Source organism: Amphiprion ocellaris, chromosome 10 (genome assembly GCF_022539595.1).
Source record: "Amphiprion ocellaris isolate individual 3 ecotype Okinawa chromosome 10, ASM2253959v1, whole genome shotgun sequence".
In the NCBI taxonomy this organism is placed as follows: Eukaryota; Metazoa; Chordata; class Actinopteri; family Pomacentridae; genus Amphiprion; species Amphiprion ocellaris.
Genome location: NC_072775.1, coordinates 36,008,630 through 36,028,787, shown reverse-complemented (window position 1 = coordinate 36,028,787; position 20,158 = coordinate 36,008,630). Strand labels below are relative to the sequence as shown.

Sequence of the window (20,158 nt, the reverse complement as noted above, 5' to 3'; positions counted from 1 at the left end):
TAATACTATAATAACACTAATAACACTGTAATAACACTGTAATAATACTATAATAACACTAATAACACTATCATAACACTGTAATAACACTAATACTGCAACACTGTATTAATACTATGATAACACTGTAATAATACTGTAATAATACAGTAATAACACTGTAATAATACTGTAATAATACTATCATAACACTGTAATAACACTATCATAACACTGTAATAACACTGTAATAATACTGTAATAACACTGTAATAACACTGTAATTATACTATAATAACACTGTAATAACACTATCATAACACTGTAATAATACTGTAGTAATAATATAACGCTGTTATAACACTGTAATCACACTAATAACACTGTAATAGTGATGTAATAATACTATAATAACACTGTAATAACACTGTAATAACACTGTAATAACTGTAATAATACTGTAATAATACTATCATAACACTAATAACACTATCATAACACTAATAACACTGTAATAACACTGTAATAATACTATAATAACACTAATAACACTATCATAACACTGTAATAACACTAATACTGCAACACTGTATTAATACTATGATAACACTGTAATAATACTGTAATAATACAGTAATAACACTGTAATAATACTGTAATAATACTATCATAACACTGTAATAACACTATCATAACACTGTAATAATACTGTAATGACACTGTAATAATACTGTAATAATACTATAATAACACTGTAATAACACTATCATAACACTGTAATAATACTGTAATAATACTATAATAACACTGTAATAACACTGTAATAATACTGTAATAATACTGTAATAACACTGTAATAATACTAGAATAACACTTTAATAACACAGTAGTAGTAGTAGTAGCTTTGAGCTACAAAAATATGTTTTAAATTATAACTATTAAAAAAAAGGCAAAAATCTGTAAAATAATTCTATTTTTAGATATTTTAAATACAGTATATAAGTACAGGAGTAGTATTTTTGATTTGGACATTGTTTACAGTTTTGGTCTTTTAAAAAATATTTTACAGTTTAGATTTTATGCAGAAAATATTCCAGATCCAAAGCTTAGTATTCTTAAAGAATAAATGCAGTAAAATGCACATTAGATACACAAATGACATGAAAAAACAGTGAAAATCTGACAGCAGGATGATAGAAAAATAAACCCTGCAACCTTCAGCAACTGAAAAACTGTAGAAAAATAATTTCAAAACAACAGCAAATATCTGTGAAATGATTCTATAGCGTTTAGTTAACTTTGTGGTGATTTTATTATTGACCGGTCAGACGATCAGCTCCAGGATGATTTTATTGGTTTAATCGTAAATACTAAATGTCTTTTCCAGGTTTGTTGGTTTCATACCGTCTGGACGGCGTGCCACAGCCCCACATCCTTCTTGAAGTCCAGAACATTCACCACAGTCTCAGCTGCAGCAGGAAGAGGAAGTGTGAACAGAAAAGTCAGATCGATCAGATTGATCACATCGATCAGATTGATCAGGTTTTACCTTCTGAGTACGAGCAGGTCTGAGTTAAGGCCTGACAGTGAGTCAGCATGGACACCCTGGTCACCGCCACGCCGAGGACGCTGCCGTCTTTACACGTCTTATACTGAAATATTGAAATATTAATATTAATATACAGGAAATATCACCAGGTGTCTTTACACATCTTATACTGGAATATACAGGAAGTAATATTAATAGTAATATCATAATATACAGGAAAATATTAATAGAATAATATATATATTAATATTCAGGAATAAATAATATAATGATCAACAGGAATAAATATTAACATAATAATATACACTAATAAATATTAATGCATTAATATAGAATAATATACAGGAATACATAATTATAGAATAAGATACAAGAATAAACAATATAATAATATAGAATAATACACAGGGGTAAATAATAATATAATAATATCTAATATTAAACAGGGTTAAAGATCATTTCATGTTTTATTCATATCCATAATTTAATATTAATTAATGTTTTATTCTGTAAGTTTGCACATATTTCACTTATTAAAACACATCTGAGTCACTCTGGACACATTTTAAAATCATCATAGACCAGTCTGGTTCTGTCTGAGAGCTGTAGAATGGAACCCAAATAAAAACCTGATTCTGGTAGAAACTCGTCTTCACTTTTGTTTCTGTCAGCTTTTTTCTATTCCACAGATCAGTCAGTTCACAGCCGATCAGAACCAGAACCAGAACTAGGACCAGTACCAGGACCAGGACCAGGACCAGGACCAGGACCAGGACCAGGACCTCCTTTACCTCGATGTAGGCCGTGTCCTGGTTGGCGTCCTTGATGTGAGGGAACCAGTCTCGGGGCGGTTTGGACAGATGTTTGGACTCGGCGACGAACCACAGCACTTTGGGCCAGCCTGGACACAAAGCAGACATCCCATAATGACCACAGAGGAAAGAGGAGCGACCGGTTCTGACGGGTCTCGGACTTTTCTGGACCTCTGAACTGTGGGATCTCTCCGGTGGGGCTCTTGGGAAGCCCTTTGTGGCAAACGTCGCTGGTCAGAGCCACCGTCACTCCACAGCTGCCCAACAGGAAGCCGATCTGCTGGCTGCCGGCGTCCTGCAGGAAAGAAACGACAAAAAGCAGACATAAAACCACAAAAAGCAGACATAAAATCACAAAAACCAGACATAAAACGACAAAAAACAGACACAAATTGACGAAAAACAAACATAAAACAACAAGAAACAGACACAAAATTTCAAAAACCAGACATAAAACAACAAAAAACAGACACAAAATGACGAAAAACAGAAATAAAGTGAAAAAACCACACATAAATAAAATAACAAAAACCAGACATAAAATGACAAAAATTAGACACAAAATGACAAAAAACTGACACAAAATTGCAAAAATGAGACACAAAATAACAAAAACCAGACATAAAATGACAAAAATTAGACACAAAATGACAAAAAACAGACACACAATTGCAAAAATGAGACACAAAATAACATAAAATGGGACACAAAATGACAAAAATGAGGCATAAAATGATAAAAACGAGACAAAACAACAAAAACGAGACACAAAGTGACAGAAAATGTCAAAAATGAGACAAAACAACAGAAAAGAGACGACGCTAAAGTTCAAAGAGCAAATACTTGTTATATAAAACAAATATATTTATAAATGTTCACAGTTTATGATAAAAATCTGAAGATTTTTCTGCATTAATTTGGTTTCAAACTAACCTCAGGTCTTTAAAAACATTATTTCCATCTGAATCTACGGTTTCTAAGTTCTCCTGTTGGACCTGTTCTCATGGATTTACCTTCCTGGAGAGAGGAACCTCTATCGGAACCGGAACGACCTCAGCCAGCAGGCAGCCATAGAACGCCGTCATGAAGGCAGCCGGGTCGTTGTTGGGGAAGACCAGCGCCACCTGTGGGCAGAACCGCATTATGGGATGGATGGATTCAATCCCAGAGTCAAATATGATACAGAGGAATATCTGAAATACACAGGAACATCTGGAATATACGGGAATATCTGAAATATAGAGGGATATCTGAAATATACAGGAATATCTGGAATATACTGGAATATTTGAAATATACAGGAATATTTGAAATATACAGGAATATCTGAAATATACAGGAACATTTGAAATATACAGGAATATCTGAAATATACAGGAATATCTGGAATATATAGGAATGTCTAAAATATACAAGAATATCTGAAATATATAGGAATATTTGAAATATACAGGAATATCTGAAATATACAGGAACATTTGAAATATACAGGAAAATCTGAAATATACAGGAATATCTGAAATATACAGGAATATTTGGAATATATGGGAATGTCTGAAATATACTGGAATATCTGAAATATACAGGAATATTTGAAATGTACAAGACTATCTGAAATATACTGAAATATTTGACATATAGAAAAATATCTCACATAATAGAGGAATATCTGAAATATACAAGAATATCTGAAATATAGAGGAATATCTGAAATATAGAGGAATATCTGAAATATACAGGAATATCTGGAATATACGGGAATATCTGAAATATAGAGGAATATCTGAAATAAACTAGAATATCTGAAATACACAGGAATATTTGACATATAGAAAAATATCTGACATATAGAGGAATATCTGAAATATAGAGGACTATCTGAAAAATAGAGTAATATCTGAAATATAGAGGAAAATCTGAAATATAGAAGAATATCTGACATATAAAGGAATATTTGACATATACAAGAATATTTGAAATATTGAGGAATATCTATAATATACAGAAGTATCTGACATATACAGGAATATCTGACATATAGAGGAATATCTTAAGAATATCTTAATAATCTGCAGTAAACATATGGGAATATCTGAAGTATATGGGAATTGCTGAAATATAGAGGAATATCTGACATATACAGGAATATATTGAACATAGAGAAATATCTTAATAACCTGGAATAAATATAGAGGAACAACTTAATATTTCTAATTCTATGTTACAATGGAGTGAAACTGACCCGGTCCCCAGGTCGGACCAGTGGTTCCTGTTTGGTTCCCAGTTTGTACAGCAGGTTGAAAGCCACCTTCACACTACGGGACCAGAGTTTACCTGGAGATGGAAACACACCTTTAGTGTCAGGTAACACTACAGATACAGGTGGACACAGGAAACAACACCTCAAACCTTTTAAAACCACCGTTAGCTGTAAACCTTCTGCTGCCGAGTTTAACGAGCCCAACAATAGAGAAAACCAACCAGTTTAAACTCATCTGTTTTAACTCAAACCCCTCGTTTATCTTCACTACAGACATCAGAAGGTTCCAGCTTCACTCTGAACTCAGTTTGTTGTTTTCAGTCTGATTCATGGAAACTGAACCTGCAGCTCAGTCAGTTCACCTCAGTTCAGAGAAAAAGGCTCCACAGCAGGGAAAATTAACCCGTTCATATATCGCTGTAAACTGAGTATACCTGCAATAAATAATCCATTAATCGATTAGTCATCAGCTAATGAATAAATGTGAACTGTTCTGATAATCGATAATCAGTTTTAGTCATTATTTACATAAAAACTGTCTCAATTCTCTATCTTCAGCTCGTTAAACGCGAATATTTTCTGGTTTCTTTCCTCTCTAACAGTAAACTGGAGATCTAAGGACTAAACCAGACATTTGATGAAACTCTGATCCATATTTTAGAGCCAACAGCTGATCGATCGATTGATCCAGAAATGAATCAATAGTGAATGATCAGCTGCAGAGCAACCTGAGAAACACATCAAACCAAACAGAGAGAGAGAGAAGTCTGTGAGCAGAAACCTCAGCGTCCTCATCAATAATCAGCTGATCAATAATCAGCTGATCAATAATCAGCTGATCAATAATCTCCTGATCAATAATGTGATTCCAGGGTTCAGCTTCAGGAGAAATACTGTATCTCTGACTCTTACAGCAAACAGATACAGAAACAGCTCACCGTCTGATTGGACGTCTGAACGCTGCTGGAGATCATCATCATCATCATCACCATCATTATCATCATCATCATCATCATCATAGTCATCATCATCTTCATCACCTTCATCATCATCATCATCATCATCATCATCATAGTCATCATCATCTTCATCACCTTCATCATCATCATCACCATCATCATCATCATCACCATCACCATCACCACCACCGTCATCATCATCATCACCATCCCCACCACCACCATCATCATCATCATCACCATCATCATCATAGTCATCATCATCTTCATCACCTTCATCATCATCATCATCATCATCATAGTCATCATCATCTTCATCACCTTCATCATCATCATCACCATCATCATCATCATCACCATCACCATCACCACCACCGTCATCATCATCATCACCATCCCCACCACCACCATCATCATCATCATCACCATCATAGTCATCATCATCACCATCATCATCATCATCATCATCATCACCACCATCATCATCATCATAGTCATCATTATCTTCATCACTATCACCATCATCATCATCACCACCACCATCATCTCCATCATCATCACCATCACCATCACCATCATCATCTCCATCACCACCACCGTCATCATCATCATCACCATCACCACCACCGTCATCATCATCATCACCATCCCCACCACCACCATCATCATCATCATCACCATCATAGTCATCATCATCACCATCATCATCATCATCATCACCACCATCATCATCATCATAGTCATCATTATCTTCATCACTATCACCATCATCATCATCACCACCACCATCATCTCCATCATCATCACCATCACCATCACCATCACCATCACCATCACCATCATCATCTCCATCACCACCACCGTCATCATCATCATCACCATCACCACCACCGTCATCATCATCATCACCATCCCCACCACCACCATCATCATCATCATCACCATCATAGTCATCATCATCACCACCACCACCATCATCACCATCACCACCACCATCGTCATCATCATCATCTCCATCATCTTCGTCATCTCCTACCGTATGTGAGGACGTAGAGGGGTTTTCCGTTGGTATCCATGGTGCTGAGGCAGGGGGCTTTTGGGGAGATGGTTCCCCAGCGCTGCAGCGCCGCCTCCAGGGATGGAGGCCAGTTGGTGACCACGCCCAGCTGCTCTCCTCGCAGCGCCACCATCTGGGCACCTTCAGCTTTGGGCAGGTTGGGGTCCGGCTGCTGGACTGAAACACAACGGAAATGTTGTTCCTCTGTACCACAGAGCTCCACTGGTGTCCATCAGGTGGTAGAACCACACCAGGGTGGCACTGAATGTTTTTTATCTATAAATTAAGTTCAATAACCTGGATATAAACACATTAAACTATCAATAACCTGGATATAAACACACAAAACTATCAATAACCTGGATATAAACACATTAAACTGTCAATAATCTGGATATAAACACACAAAACTATAAATAACCTGGATATAAACACATTAAACTATCAATAACCTGGATATTAATTGACAAAAGCATTAATAAATAAACCTCTACTACTACACTTCTGAGAGTAAGAGTGAAGCCGTTACCGTCCAGAAGCTCCTCGAAGTCGTCCACGAAGAACTCCCTGAGCGGTGGCCTCTTGGGTCTCTTCAGGGTGTTGACCAGCTGCTGGATTTTGGCTGAAACTCTGCTGCTGACGGGAACTCCTGCAGAGAACAAGCAACCAGTCAGAGTGCTACAGGAGATGTTCTGATCCCTCTGAGACTCATGGAAACATCCACAGTTTTAAACCTTGGAGGGAGGAATCGAGGAGAGGCAAACATTCAAAGCCAACACAGTGAGGAGCTTCAAGACATTAGATGTTTGGTTTGAGCTTGAAGGAGGAACCGGTCAGCCGGTGAAGACAGCAGTTTGTTGTTTCACCAGGAAGGATTTCTGACGTTCCACCTTCAATCCAAAGAAAATCAACCAAATCTGAACAAAGCTCCTCAGAATCGGCTGAGTTCCAGGCGCTCGAAGTCAATAGAGGAGAACGTGGCCTGGAGAAAGTTCTAGAGTAGACCTACCGACAACTGCTGTTGGTAGGTCTACTTTAGAACTTTCTCCAGTTGTTGGTAGGTCTACTCTAGAACTTTCTTCAGTTATCGGTAGGTCTACTCTAGAACTTTCTCCTGTTGTTGGTAGGTCTACTCTAGAACTTTCTCCAGTTGTGGGTAGGTATACTCTAGAACTTTCTCCAGTTGTCGGTAGGTATACTCTAGAACTTTCTCCATTTGTCGGTAGGTCTACTCTAGAACTTTCTCCAGTTGTCGGTAGGTCTACTCTAGAACTTTCTCCAGTTGTCGGTAGGTCTACTCTAGAACTTTCTCCAGTTGTCGGTAGGTCTACTTTAGAACTTTCTCCAGTTGTCGGTAGGTCTACTCTAGAACTTTCTCCAGTTGTCGGTAGGTCTACTTTAGAACTTTCTCCAGTTGTCGGTAGGTCTACTCTCGAACTTTCTCCAGTTGTTGGTAGGTATACTCTAGAACTTTCTCCAGTTGTCGGTAGGTCTACTCTAGAACTTTCTACAGTTGTCGGTAGGTCTACTCTAGAACGTTCTCTAGTTGTTGGTAGGTCTACTCTAGAACTTTCTCTAGTTGTGGGTAGGTCTACTCTAGAACTTTCTCCAGTTGTCGGTAGGTCTACTCTAGAACTTTCTCCAGTTGTTGGTAGGTATACTCTAGAATTTTCTCCAGTTGTTGGTAGGTCTACTCTAGAACTTTCTCCAGTTGTTGGAAGGTATACTCTAGAATTTTCTCCAGTTGTTGGTAGATCTACTCTAGAACTTTCTACAGTTGTCGGTAGGTCTACTTTAGAACTTTCTCCAGTTGTCGGTAGGTCTACTCTAGAACTTTCTCCAGGGGACGTTCTCCTTTCCTGCTTCCAGTATTTAAGTATAGTCTCACTTAGAACATTCCAGGTCCTTGAAGTCCATAGAGGTGGGTCCAGATTTATCACTTTTTAATGGACTTTTTCCATCATTTCTGATCCTCAGAACTTCATCAGTCCAGCAGATAGAACCATGACATTTAGGAGGAGAAACACATCTGAGTTCTGGTCAAAACTGCAACTGAAATAACTAAAAAAGCTGGAAAATTACCACAAAAAGACACAAAATCACCCCAAAAAGAGCAAAAACTACTCTGAAAGGTTCAAATATACCAGGAAAAACATAGAAAATAACAACAAAAAGGACCAAAATCACCACAAAACAGGTGAAATTGCAACAAAAACGTAAAATCAGCACAAAAAACGTAAAATTACCCCAAAAAGAGCCCAAATTACCCTGAAACATTCAAATATGCCAGCAAAAATGTGGAAAATCACCACAAAAAGGATCAAAATCAATCAGTAATTTTACAATTCGATCAATTTTTAACAATAACAGTAATTTAGGATCATTTTTATGTAATATTGGACTTTTGTGCAATTTTGCTAATTTTTTGAATAATTTTCAAAATATTGTGTAATATCTGGAACTTTTCCAACATTTTATACAATTTTGAGCCATTTTGAGTCATTTGGAGCAATATTTTCATTTTGAACTTCCAGCAGCGATGCTTTTGGATGTTTTGTTTTGTGGACTGATTAAGTTCTGAGCCTCAGAACTTTTTCAGTCCAGCAGAGACATTTAGGAGGAGAAACATGTTTTACACATTTCCATCAGCTGACCTCTGATATTTACTTTAAATTCACTCTGAACACATTCAACATGAAACAGATCAGAAATGAGAAAATCTGCTTGAATTTTTATAAAATGAGGAACAATAAAAAAAAATCATTTATCTCTGCATTAAAATATGACTCCCTTATGATTTAAAAGTCTGAAAACTGATGGATTTACTGTATTTCTGGATGAAAAACTCAAAGAAAACCACTTTTCAAGTGAGGAAAATTTGATCAAATTCTTCTGTAAACTTTAAATAACAGTTTTCAGATTTCTAAAAGAGGAAGAACTTCCATGAAGAAACTGATTTTATATTTTAATGTAACTTTTTAACTTCATGTCTGAATATGTGAAATGAGGAATTTTATTACAGAATTTTTTGCATTTTTCTGCTGTTCTGTTTGCTACTGAAGCAAAAAAAAGCTCAGAATGTAAAAATGAAGAGAACATAAATGTAATGGTGAAAGAACATCCTTAGATCAGTTCTAATGGATGAACTTTAAGAGATTTAAAACAGCAGAATATGAAGTTCAGAGATCCTCCGTCTGACTCACCATCTCCCGTCTCCATCAGCTCGGCGTTGCCGTACCGGGGCGACGGTCTCGGGGTTCCGGTTCCGGTCCCGGCGGCCGGCGTTCTCTCCACCTGGATGCCGTCGGTGTTGTTGGTGTAACCGGTGACGTCTGGAGGAGCCGAGTAGTTCTCTGGAGAACAGAGAACAGAACATCTTCTACTGGAAGAAGCACAAATTCTAACATTTCACTCAAAGATGATCGACTTTAAAATGGAACCAGAAGGAACGACGTGAAAAATGGTTCCTTAAAATTCTCTGGAGCAACAAAGGAACCATTTTTTGAGGAATTAAAAATGATCCTTTTCCTACATCACAACAAATAAGCTGTTTTTAAAAATTCATTCAAGCTTTATTGAAATGTGGAACCATTAATGTCCAGAGTTCAGTTAACAGGAGAAAAAAAGCAACAATCAGCAAGACAAAGAAGAGTTCAGTTAAAATGCTATTAGAACATTGCAGAACGTTAAAATAAATTCTGTCTGGGTTAGGGTCTATGATCATGGACTAGAACGTTAAAACCATGATCATCAACTGGATTTAACGTTCTAGTCGATGATCATAGGTTCAACGTTCTAGTCGATGAACGTAGATTTAACGTTCTAGTCAATGATCGTAGATTTAACATTCTAATCAATGATCGTAGATTTAACGTTCTAGTCCATGATCGTAGATTTAACGTTCTAGTCCACGATCGTAGATTCAACGTTCTAGTCCATGATCGTAGATTTAACGTTCTAGTCCACGATCGTAGATTCAACGTTCTAGTCCACGATGGTAGATTTAACATTCTAGTCAATGATCGTAGATTTAACATTCTAATCAATGATCGTAGATTTAACGTTCTAGTCCACGATCGTAGATTTAACGTTCTAGTCCATGATCGTAGATTCAACGTTCTAGTCCACGATCGTAGATTCAACGTTCTAGTCCACGATGGTAGATTTAACGTTCTAGTCCACGATCGTAGATGTAACGTTCTAGTCCACGATCATAAATTTAACATTCTAGTCCATGATCGTAAATTTAACATTCTAGTCCACGATAAAAGATTTAACGTTCTAGTCCATGATCTTAGATTTAACGTTCTAGTCCACGATAAAAGATTTAACGTTCTAGTCCATGATCTTAGATTTGACGTTCTAGGCCACGATAATAGATTTAACATTCTAGTCCATGATCGCAGATTTAACGTTCTAGTCCATGATTGTAGATTTAATGTTCTAGTCCATGATCATAGATTTCACAGACTGGAACATTTTCTTGATGAAAACTTTAAAACTTCCAGGTTCAGTCATATGAAACTACATGATTGAAGGCTGATGATCCAACCCTAGTGGGAACATGAGAATGTTCTGCATAAATGAACGAGAAGATAAAAGAAAAACAAAACAGACCCAGGATCTTCCAAAATGTTCCACATGATTCGATGTTTGAGAGAACCGGATGTTCTTCTGGATGTCTTACAGAACTTGTCTTCACTCCTGAACCTCTGCAGGTCATTTAGATGATCCCGGCCTTCATCCAGAACCAGGAAATGAAAGGACAGGTTCTATTCAGACGTTCTGCTGATGTGCACATAGAACCCCTCCATCATTCTGGACATCATTAAGTCCACTGAGAGGTCTTTAAGAGAGCGGAGATGCAGCAGAAGTGATATCATTAAGTTCTACTCTTTATTTAAAGCGTGAGAAGTTTAAACGTGAAACCAATAAGCTTCATTTAATCTAGTGTGTGTTTTAATCTAATGAGAACCTTCAGTATTGATCTTCTCTGTTCCTTTTCATTAACGGAGCGACAGCTGTTGGCTCTGAACTTAAAATTCCATAAAACACTTTGTTGTGTAGCTTCAGAGACAATAGAGAGGAAATGGAGGAGATGCATCAATATAACTGAGAACGTAGAGGAGAGCTTGCCATAGCTTAGCTTCCCTTATCTTAGCATAGCATAGCATAAGCTTATCTTAGCATAGCCTATCTTATCTTAGCTTATCTTAGCATAGCTTAGCCTATCTCATTTTTGTATAATTTATTTTATCTTAACATAGTTTAGCTTATCTTGTCTTAGCATAGTTTAGTATATCTCATCTCAGCTTATCTGAGCACAGCTTATCTTATTGTAGCATAGTATAAAACTGGCGAACAGAGCAGCATACAGCGGTTAAGAGAGCGGCTAACAGAATGGCTAACAGAGTGGCTAACAGGGCGGTTAGCAGAGTGGCTAGCCGAGCGGCTAACAGAGCGTCCAATCGAGCAGCTAACAGCACAGCTAACAGAACAGCTAGCAGAGTGGCTAACATAGCAGCTAGCAGAGAGGCTAACAGAGCAGCTAGTAGAGCAGCTAACAGAGCAGCTAACAGAGCAGCTAGTAGAGCAGCTAACAGAGTGGCTAACAGAGCAGCTAGTAGAGCGGCTAACAGAGCGGCTAACAGAGCAGCTAGTAGAGCAGCTAACAGAGCGGCTAACAGAGCAGCTAACAGAACAGCTAGTAGAGCAGCTAATAGAGCAGCTAACAGAGCAGCTAGTAGTGCAGCTAACAGAGCAGCTAACAGAGCGGCTAACATAGCAGCTAACAGAGCAGCTAAGAGAGTGGCTAACAGAGCAGCTAGTAAAGCAGCTAACAGAGCGGCTAACAGAGCAGCTAACAGAGCAGCTAAGAGAGTGGCTAACAGAGCAGCTAGTAGAGCAGCTAATAGATCAGCTAACAGAGCTGCTAAGAGAGTGGCTAGCAGAGCTGCTAACAGAGCAGCTAACAGAGCAGCTAGCAGAGCAGCTAACAGAGTGGCTAACAGTGCTACTAACAGAGTGGCTAACAGAGCAGCTAATAGAGCAGCTAACAGAGCTGCTAACAGAGTGGCTAGCAGAGCTGCTAACAGAGTGGCTAACAGAGCAGCTAACAGAGCAGCTAGCAGAGCAGTTTACAGAGCAGCGAACAGAGTGGCTAACAGAGCAGCTAATAGAGCAGCTAACAGAGCTGCTAACAGAGTGGCTAGCAGAGCTGCTAACAGAGTGGCTAACAGAGCAGCTAACAGAGCAGCTAGCAGAGCAGCTTACAGAGCAGCTAACAGAGGGGCTAACAGCTGCTAACAGAGTGGCTAACAGAGCAGCTAGTAGAGCAGCTAACAGAGTGGCTAACAGAGCAGCTAGTAGAGCAGCTAACAGAGTGGCTAACAGAGCAACAGAGAAACAGAATTCTGATCCAGACGTGAGCTGAAAACCAACAATGCAGCTCTGCATGCTAATTACTCTCTGCAACATCTGGGCACAGCCAGACGTGCATGCTCTGAAGCAGCCAGCTGTTTCTCTGCATGTGCATTTGGACTACTTCTGCATGTGCATGAGAACGTGCATGAGAACGTGCACACTCCTGCAGTGACCTCATCTGACTGTCTGTGATGATGTCAGACGAAGACGAACAAGAAGAATGATGTTACTGGAAAACAGACAGATAAATGTAGTACTAGAGGGTAAATGTAGGATTAGAGGGTAAATGTAGTACTAGAGGGTAAATGTAGGATTAGAGGGTAAATATAGGATTAGAGGGTAAATGTAGTGTTAAAGGGGAAATGTAGTACTAGAGGGTAAATGCAGTGTTAGAGGGTAAATGTAGTATTAGAGGGTAAATGTAGTACTAGAGGGTAAATGTAATATTAGAGGGTAAACGTAGTACTAGAGGGTAAATGTAGTATTAGAGGGTAAATGTAGTGTTAGAGGGTAAATGTAGGATTAGAGGGTAAATGTAGTGTTAGAGGGTAAATGTAGTATTAGAGGGTAAATATAGTACTAGAGGGTAAATGTAGTATTAGAGGGTAAACGTAGTACTAGAGGGTAAATGTAGTATTAGAGGGTAAATGTAGTACTAGGGGGTAAATGTAGGATTAGAGGGTAAATGTAGTGTTAGAGGGTAAATGTAGGATTAGAGGGTAAATGTAGTACTCGAGGGTAAATGTAGTATTAGAGGGTAAACGTAGTACTAGATGGTAAATGTAGTATTAGAGGGTAAATGTAGTGTTAGAGGATAAATGTAGGATTAGAGGGTAAATGTAGCATTCGAGGGTAAACATAGATCAGCTGTAGTTCCTGGTTGTTCCACCAGGTGGAGCCTCTTCCTGTTTAATCCTGTAGAGACCAGAGGAGGCGCCACTCAGACTACAGTTAAAGCAGAGAGGATTGTGAGAGTTTAGCACCATGATCTTCTACGTCTATTTTATAAATCTGGTTGTTCTTGTTTTCAGGATAGATTCATTATTTAGTTCTTTCTAGAAAAGCTCTTTTCCTTAATTTTAGTAAAATTCCACTCGTCTCGTCTTGATCAGATTCATTGGAGTTATTTTTATAGAACCTATATATAGGTTTATACTCTGTCTGGTGTTAGCTTTTTCCTCCTTTAGTTTTTTTTTTTTGTTTTGTCCATCTTTGAGTCTCTAGACTCCCGTTCCAAACCAGAGGCAGTTATTCTGAGCCTCCAGGTTTTATGAGCTGTACAGATGGACTTATTTTAAGATGTGTTATCAAGTGAATCCACTTCCTGTCAGACAGAGCTGGTGTTTAATGAGCAGCTGTGATTCTATACAGGAGGTTCAGACATTTCTGTAAAACACCACAAGTTTTATCACAGCGGCTGCAGTTTGTTACGTTTATTTCTGAAGCTTCAACAGAGACTCAGTGGTTTCAGAAAGACGTCTTTATTTTTATTTCAGAAACGATCTTTTAGAGAAACTGAGTGCTAACAGGTGGCTGCTACTAACGGAAGCTCTAAGTTTATCTTCCATCTATGAGGGGATTTTATGACAAACGTTACATTTTCTTGCTGCTAAATGAACCGTTGAACTTTCAGAAAAGGAATAATCCCAATAAACATTATTCATATCTCATTATTAACTCCATTAATAATCATTTCTATCAGTATTTAGTTTAATGATGTTCTTTAGCTCTCACAGGTCAGTTTAATGAGGAAAATCCACTCATTTTTCATTAAACATGTACGTTAAAACTTTTTTAAATATACATTTTAAAGACCTACAGACAAAATACAATAGTTTTAGATGACTTTTTTTTTACTTTATTTTTTTTACATTAGCATTTTTAATTGTTTTCTTTTTATGAAGTTGGTAAATTAAGATGAGACACCTCTTCTGTTCAGGGTGCAAATACAGGAAGTCCTCGGTTTACGACGCCCTCGACCTACGGCGTTTTGTCGTTACGTCGGAACTGGTGAAGTGGTGGTCATCTTATAGCGTCTTATAGCATCTCATAGCGCCGTGTGATGACGTATTCCGCTTTGTTTCCATTCTCCGGTTGGACGCCAAATGGGTTTGTGCTACATTCACTAACTTTTTGCCCTTCATTATGGCTCACAGCATAAGTAAGACTCTTCTCATGCTTGAAAGAAAAGGAAAGCCGTCTCCACAGAAGTGAAATTAGATAGAATAAAACGCTGGGAACAGGACCAAACACCGACCAACATCGGCATTATTGGATCGAGTTGTTAAAACAGTGCAACATATTCTGTTATCTTCTCATAAATTGTTGGTATTCATGACTTTTATGAAGAACTGATCGATATCATGTTGCACGTAACGGCTTTGTTTACATTTTCATAGGAGTTCCGAATTACAGCGATCCATAGGTACAGAACTCTGACGTAAGTTGAGGACCTCCTGTATGTGAAATGATCCGTTTTAATTTTATATGTTGATTCCACACAGAAGAAGTTTTCACAACATTTTTTTAAACTATAAATTGAGCCTCAAGAGACCAGGAGGTTAAATACGATGATCTGGCCTTTCAGATCAGAGAAACTGTAGCTGAAGAAGCAGGATTGATAAAGTTTCTAACGGCATCGGCTGGATGTTTCTGTTGGATCAATCAGTGAATCGGTTCCTGATAAACGTTCTGCTGCTTCCAGACCGACGGCTTGATGAACAATTCAAACCTCAGCAGCTTTAACTCCGTCCATCATGGAACTCTTCCAGAAGCTCTGATGGATTCTTGGCGTGTTTTTCTCTTCCTGACAGACGTTTGATTAAAAGTTCGTTCTCAAACATTCTCATTATTTGCTTCTTGTCTACGTCTGCTGACCGACCGAGTCCTCAGGATGGATAGTGATGTTGATAGTGTTAAAACTCTAGATTCCGGGCGCCCGTATAGCTCAACGCGTTGAGCAGGCGACCCATGTACAGAGCTGGTCCCTGACGCAGCTGGCCCGGGTTCGATTCCCGCTCGCGGCCCTTTGCTGCATGTCTTCCCCCTGACTCTTCTCCCTTGTTTCCTGTCTCTCTCTCACTGCACCTATCTAATAAAGCCCACAAAAAGGCCAAAAAAATAACTTAAAAAAAAACCAAAACTCTAGATTCCTCTGGACATTCCAGAGTTGTTCTTTTAGTTTGGACTTTGTGTTTCCGTCTGTATGGACTTCGGTTGTAAAGTTTAGTAAATATTGTTGTAAAAGTTTGATGAGATTCTGTACTTTTGGTTTAAAAGATTTTTTAAAAAGCAGAAGCAATTCAAGGGAGCAGTTTGAGTTCAAACATTACAAAATCTAACAGCAAAATGGAGAAATAAAACTCCTGGTTAGAGACAGAGAACTCTCCACAGTGTCGTTTCCGTCCTGGACCTCGTCTTCTATGGTTTTATTACCTGGAGAAGGTGTCGGTGTGTTTAGATCTGTAGAGGTGTGAGTTTATACAGGACAGACTGAACTCTTTTATCAAAGTTAAAGTCACATTTTACCTTCATACAAACCAGAATAACAGGACTGGACTGGACTGGACTGCAGCTAAGGAGAGGCCAACCAGAACCTGCAGCTGGTGGAGATCTGGTCCATCTAGCGCTAGAAGGACTTCATAAAGTCCAGCAGAGCTCCGACAGCTGACCATCTCCACCAGCTGCAGTCTGAGGCAGAAGAATTAAAGTTCATCTGCAGGGTTTACAGGAGAAGCAGCTAAACCAGCAGAAACCTGCCATCTTCCTATGTAAAACCACCATGAACCAGAAGCTCCAGTCAGAACTTTTAGGTCTTTACAGAGAGCTGAAGGGACAGATTCTACATCCAGGAAACCAGCTGCAGATTTAATGAAGTTCAACTGAATCTGTGGTTTAAAACGGTGATTCAGGTCAATTCTACTTTAAAAGGTGCTGATATAATCATCCATCCAGCTCTAGCTTGGTTTTACTGAACTCTTCTCTGCATCCAGATGTTCATTAGAACCTTCTGGAGCCAGACATCAGCAGTTTGTTTCTCTGATCCAGTATTTGTGATTCGTTCCACCACCGTCTGCTTTCAGATGAAAACATGCCTCATAATGAGAAGAATCAATGAACAAAAAACACTAGAACCTTGGAGAGACTCTTTAAAAGCATTGTTGATTCTCCTCATCAACAATTCAACTTCAGAAAGCTGCCAGCAGAAATGCTGCTTTCACTGTTGCTGTGAAGGTTAGCATCGACCGTCTGGGCTCAGCATGGATTTAATTAGCAGGAAAGAACTGACGAGGAGCAGCAGGCATTCTATGGAGAACACTGAGGGGAGAATCTCTGGAAACCAGGAGGGAAAAATACACCATCTCTCCTAAAGCTGAGGGATGGAAGGAGGCCGAGCCGGGTGCTGGGATCTCAGCCAGCTCCGATCTGAAACTTCCCGGAGCGTCCAGAGTTTCCGTTCTCCAAAGGGAACTCTATGGTCAAAGTTTAGCAAAGGGTGTCAGAAAGTTGGTCTGGGGTCTCTGGTTTTAATCTTTTGCATTTTCCTAAAAGAGTCTAAAGTTTTGTGGATTTTGCTCAGTGACTCATCTTGTCTTTGACTATTCCTGACTTTTCTTATGAACGTCAAACTTTACTAAAGACTCCTGGAGGTGACAGAAAATAGCGGATATTTTACAGAAGTAACCTGAAGTTTAATAAAGGTATTGTCAGAGAATGTTTGAAAGTTATTTCAGGGTTTCAACAGGTTGAAATTTATAGTATAGTATAGTATAGTATAGCATAGCATAGCATAGCATACTATAGTATAGACCAGATGAGGTTTTCACTGAAGGACTCCACATGTATTTTTCTTTAGGTGTCTACATTCAGCTTAGATTTTTCTAAAGACGGCTGACGGTGTCTCTACAGTTTGTTGAAAGTGTCGGATCAGTGCTAGGATCAGTACTAGGATCAGCGGTAGGATCAGCGGTAGGATCAGCGGTAGGATCAGTGATAGGATCAGCGGTAGCATCAGCGGTAGGATCAGTGATAGGATCAGCGGTAGCATCAGCGGTAGGATCAGCGGTAGGATCAGCGGTAGGATCAGCGATAGGATCAGCGGTAGCATCAGCGGTAGGATCAGCGGTAGGATCAGCGGTAGGATCAGCGGTAGGATCAGCGGTAGGGTCAGCGGTAGGATCAGCGGTAGGATCAGCGATAGGATCAGCGGTAGCATCAGCGGTAGGATCAGCGATAGGATCAGCGGTAGCATCAGCGGTAGGATCAGCGGTAGGATCAGCGGTAGGATCAGCGATAGGATCAGCGGTAGCATCAGCGGTAGGATCAGCGGTAGGATCAGCGGTAGGGTCAGCGCTGGGATCAGCAATAGGATCAGCGGTAGGGTCAGCGGTAGGGTCAGCGGTAGGATCGGGTGTGGCCCTTCGGTTCTTACCTGTCTTGTGGCGGTGGTGGTGGTGGTGGTGGCGGAGGTGGTGCTGGGTGGAGATGTGGACCTGCTGGGCCAGGACGTCGGCCAGCCTGCCGCCGGCGGCACCGCTGCCGCCGCTTCGCGTAGAGGAGGAGGACGAGGAGGCGGTGGTGGTGGTGGAGGAGGTCCCGTGGATGGCCCGGCTGATCCAGTGCTCCATGCTGATGCTGCCCTCCTGGCTGGACGACGTCCCCCCGCCGCCTCCTCCTTCCTCTTCCTCGTCGTCTCTTCCTTCGTCCTCGTCACCCTGGCCTTCACCCTCCGAGCCCGAGGAGGTGTCTGAGGAAGGAACAAGGAAAGAGTGATGCATTCATAAGTGACGGAAATACCAAAAGCCAGCATTTTCATTCTGTCATTTGGACAAAATGACAGGAAAGTCTGACATCATTCACTCAGAGTGTTGATGAAACTCTAAAATTATTCCAAATTTGGTCCGAAATGATTCCACAACTGACCAGAATGATTAAAAACCAGACTAGAATGAAGTATAAATCGTCCAAAATGATTTAAAACTCGTCCAAAATGTTCTTTCCAGAACCTTCCAGAGATGTCCAGTTAGTTTCTCTTGAAGCTCCTACAACTATCATGATCTTTTAGACATTTTTTTTCTTTAATTTGCAGGTTTATTGTTGGTACATTTGAGCCAGTTGTGTTCAATTTCCCAAAAATATACAAACACCAGCTGAATTAAAGTGATCTGCTGCTAAATTTTTGAGAATTACACTTGAGTGTTTAGCATTTTGTGGTTTTGAGAGTCTTTAAAAGCTCTGCTAGCCAGCCGACTAAACACCAAAACAATGAATGAAAATCGCGAGTAAAAGCTCTGAGAAATATTGAACGGTGAGTTTAAAAACTAGAAAAAAATTTAAACCATTTTTGTGGGTTTTTTTTTAGCAAAAATAGCTCAAAATTTGGACAAAATGACTGAAAAGTCTAACATCATTCAAACGTTTGTCAAAAATGATCCAAGAACTGAGAAGGACTCAAATCTTCTCCAAAATGAGATTTATATATAAAAATTTTGTCCCATATGATTAAAAACTGACCAGACTGACCCAAACATCATCCAAAATGACTTAAAGTGTTGATGAAACTTTAAAATTATTCAAAATTTTGTCCAAAATGATTCCAAAACTGACCAGAATGGTTAAAAACCCAATTAGAATGACGGAAAAATCATCCAAAATGATTTTTTAACTTGTTCAAAATGTTTTCAGAATGACTTTATTTGTCTGAAATGTCTGAAAAAAATGACTGAAAACTCCAAAATTAATAAAAAAAAACTGATCAGAATGACTTAAGCATTTTCCAAAATTACAATTTTTTTTCCAAATTATGAAATGAATTCAGAATGACGGAATTTGTCTGAACTGTCTCACAAATGTTTTTTTCCAGAATGTCTTAAAAGTTGACGAGGAGCTGAATGAAATGAGAAACTCGATGGAGACAGTTTAGTTTGATTTCAGTTTAGTTCAGTTTAGTTTAGTTTCAGTTTAGTTTTGTTTAGTTTAGTTTCAGTTTAGTTTAGTTTAGTTTTTTCCAACATCCTGAATGAAAATATTTTCATCATTAAATTAACAGAATCTACAGTCAACACACAAAACTGTTTATTTCGCTAATTCAGTCAAATTGAAAAAACTTTTTAGTGAAGC

The 20,158-nt window shown here is 38.9% G+C and overlaps 1 protein-coding gene across 6 annotated transcripts in view; it reads right to left on the bottom strand.

Moving 5' to 3' along the window:
* The window catches only part of LOC111564482 (disco-interacting protein 2 homolog C), a 125,553-nt gene that overhangs the window by 33,155 nt on the left and 72,240 nt on the right, over window positions 1-20,158 (bottom strand). For all 6 annotated transcript variants that reach the window (XR_008603080.1, XM_055014708.1, XM_055014705.1 and 3 more), the window contains exons 5-14: window positions 18,471-18,785; window positions 9,820-9,969; window positions 7,146-7,265; window positions 6,596-6,793; window positions 4,583-4,674; window positions 3,354-3,464; window positions 2,512-2,635; window positions 2,320-2,429; window positions 1,529-1,631; window positions 1,384-1,448 (exon numbers count right to left, since the gene is read on the bottom strand). Coding sequence is in view for 5 of the 6 variants with exons in the window: in XM_055014708.1 (XP_054870683.1) it covers window positions 1,384-1,448; window positions 1,529-1,631; window positions 2,320-2,429; window positions 2,512-2,635; window positions 3,354-3,464; window positions 4,583-4,674; window positions 6,596-6,793; window positions 7,146-7,265; window positions 9,820-9,969; window positions 18,471-18,785 (1,388 nt within the window). In the remaining variant the exon portion in view is untranslated. The remainder of the gene's footprint in view (window positions 1-1,383; window positions 1,449-1,528; window positions 1,632-2,319; window positions 2,430-2,511; window positions 2,636-3,353; window positions 3,465-4,582; window positions 4,675-6,595; window positions 6,794-7,145; window positions 7,266-9,819; window positions 9,970-18,470; window positions 18,786-20,158) is intronic.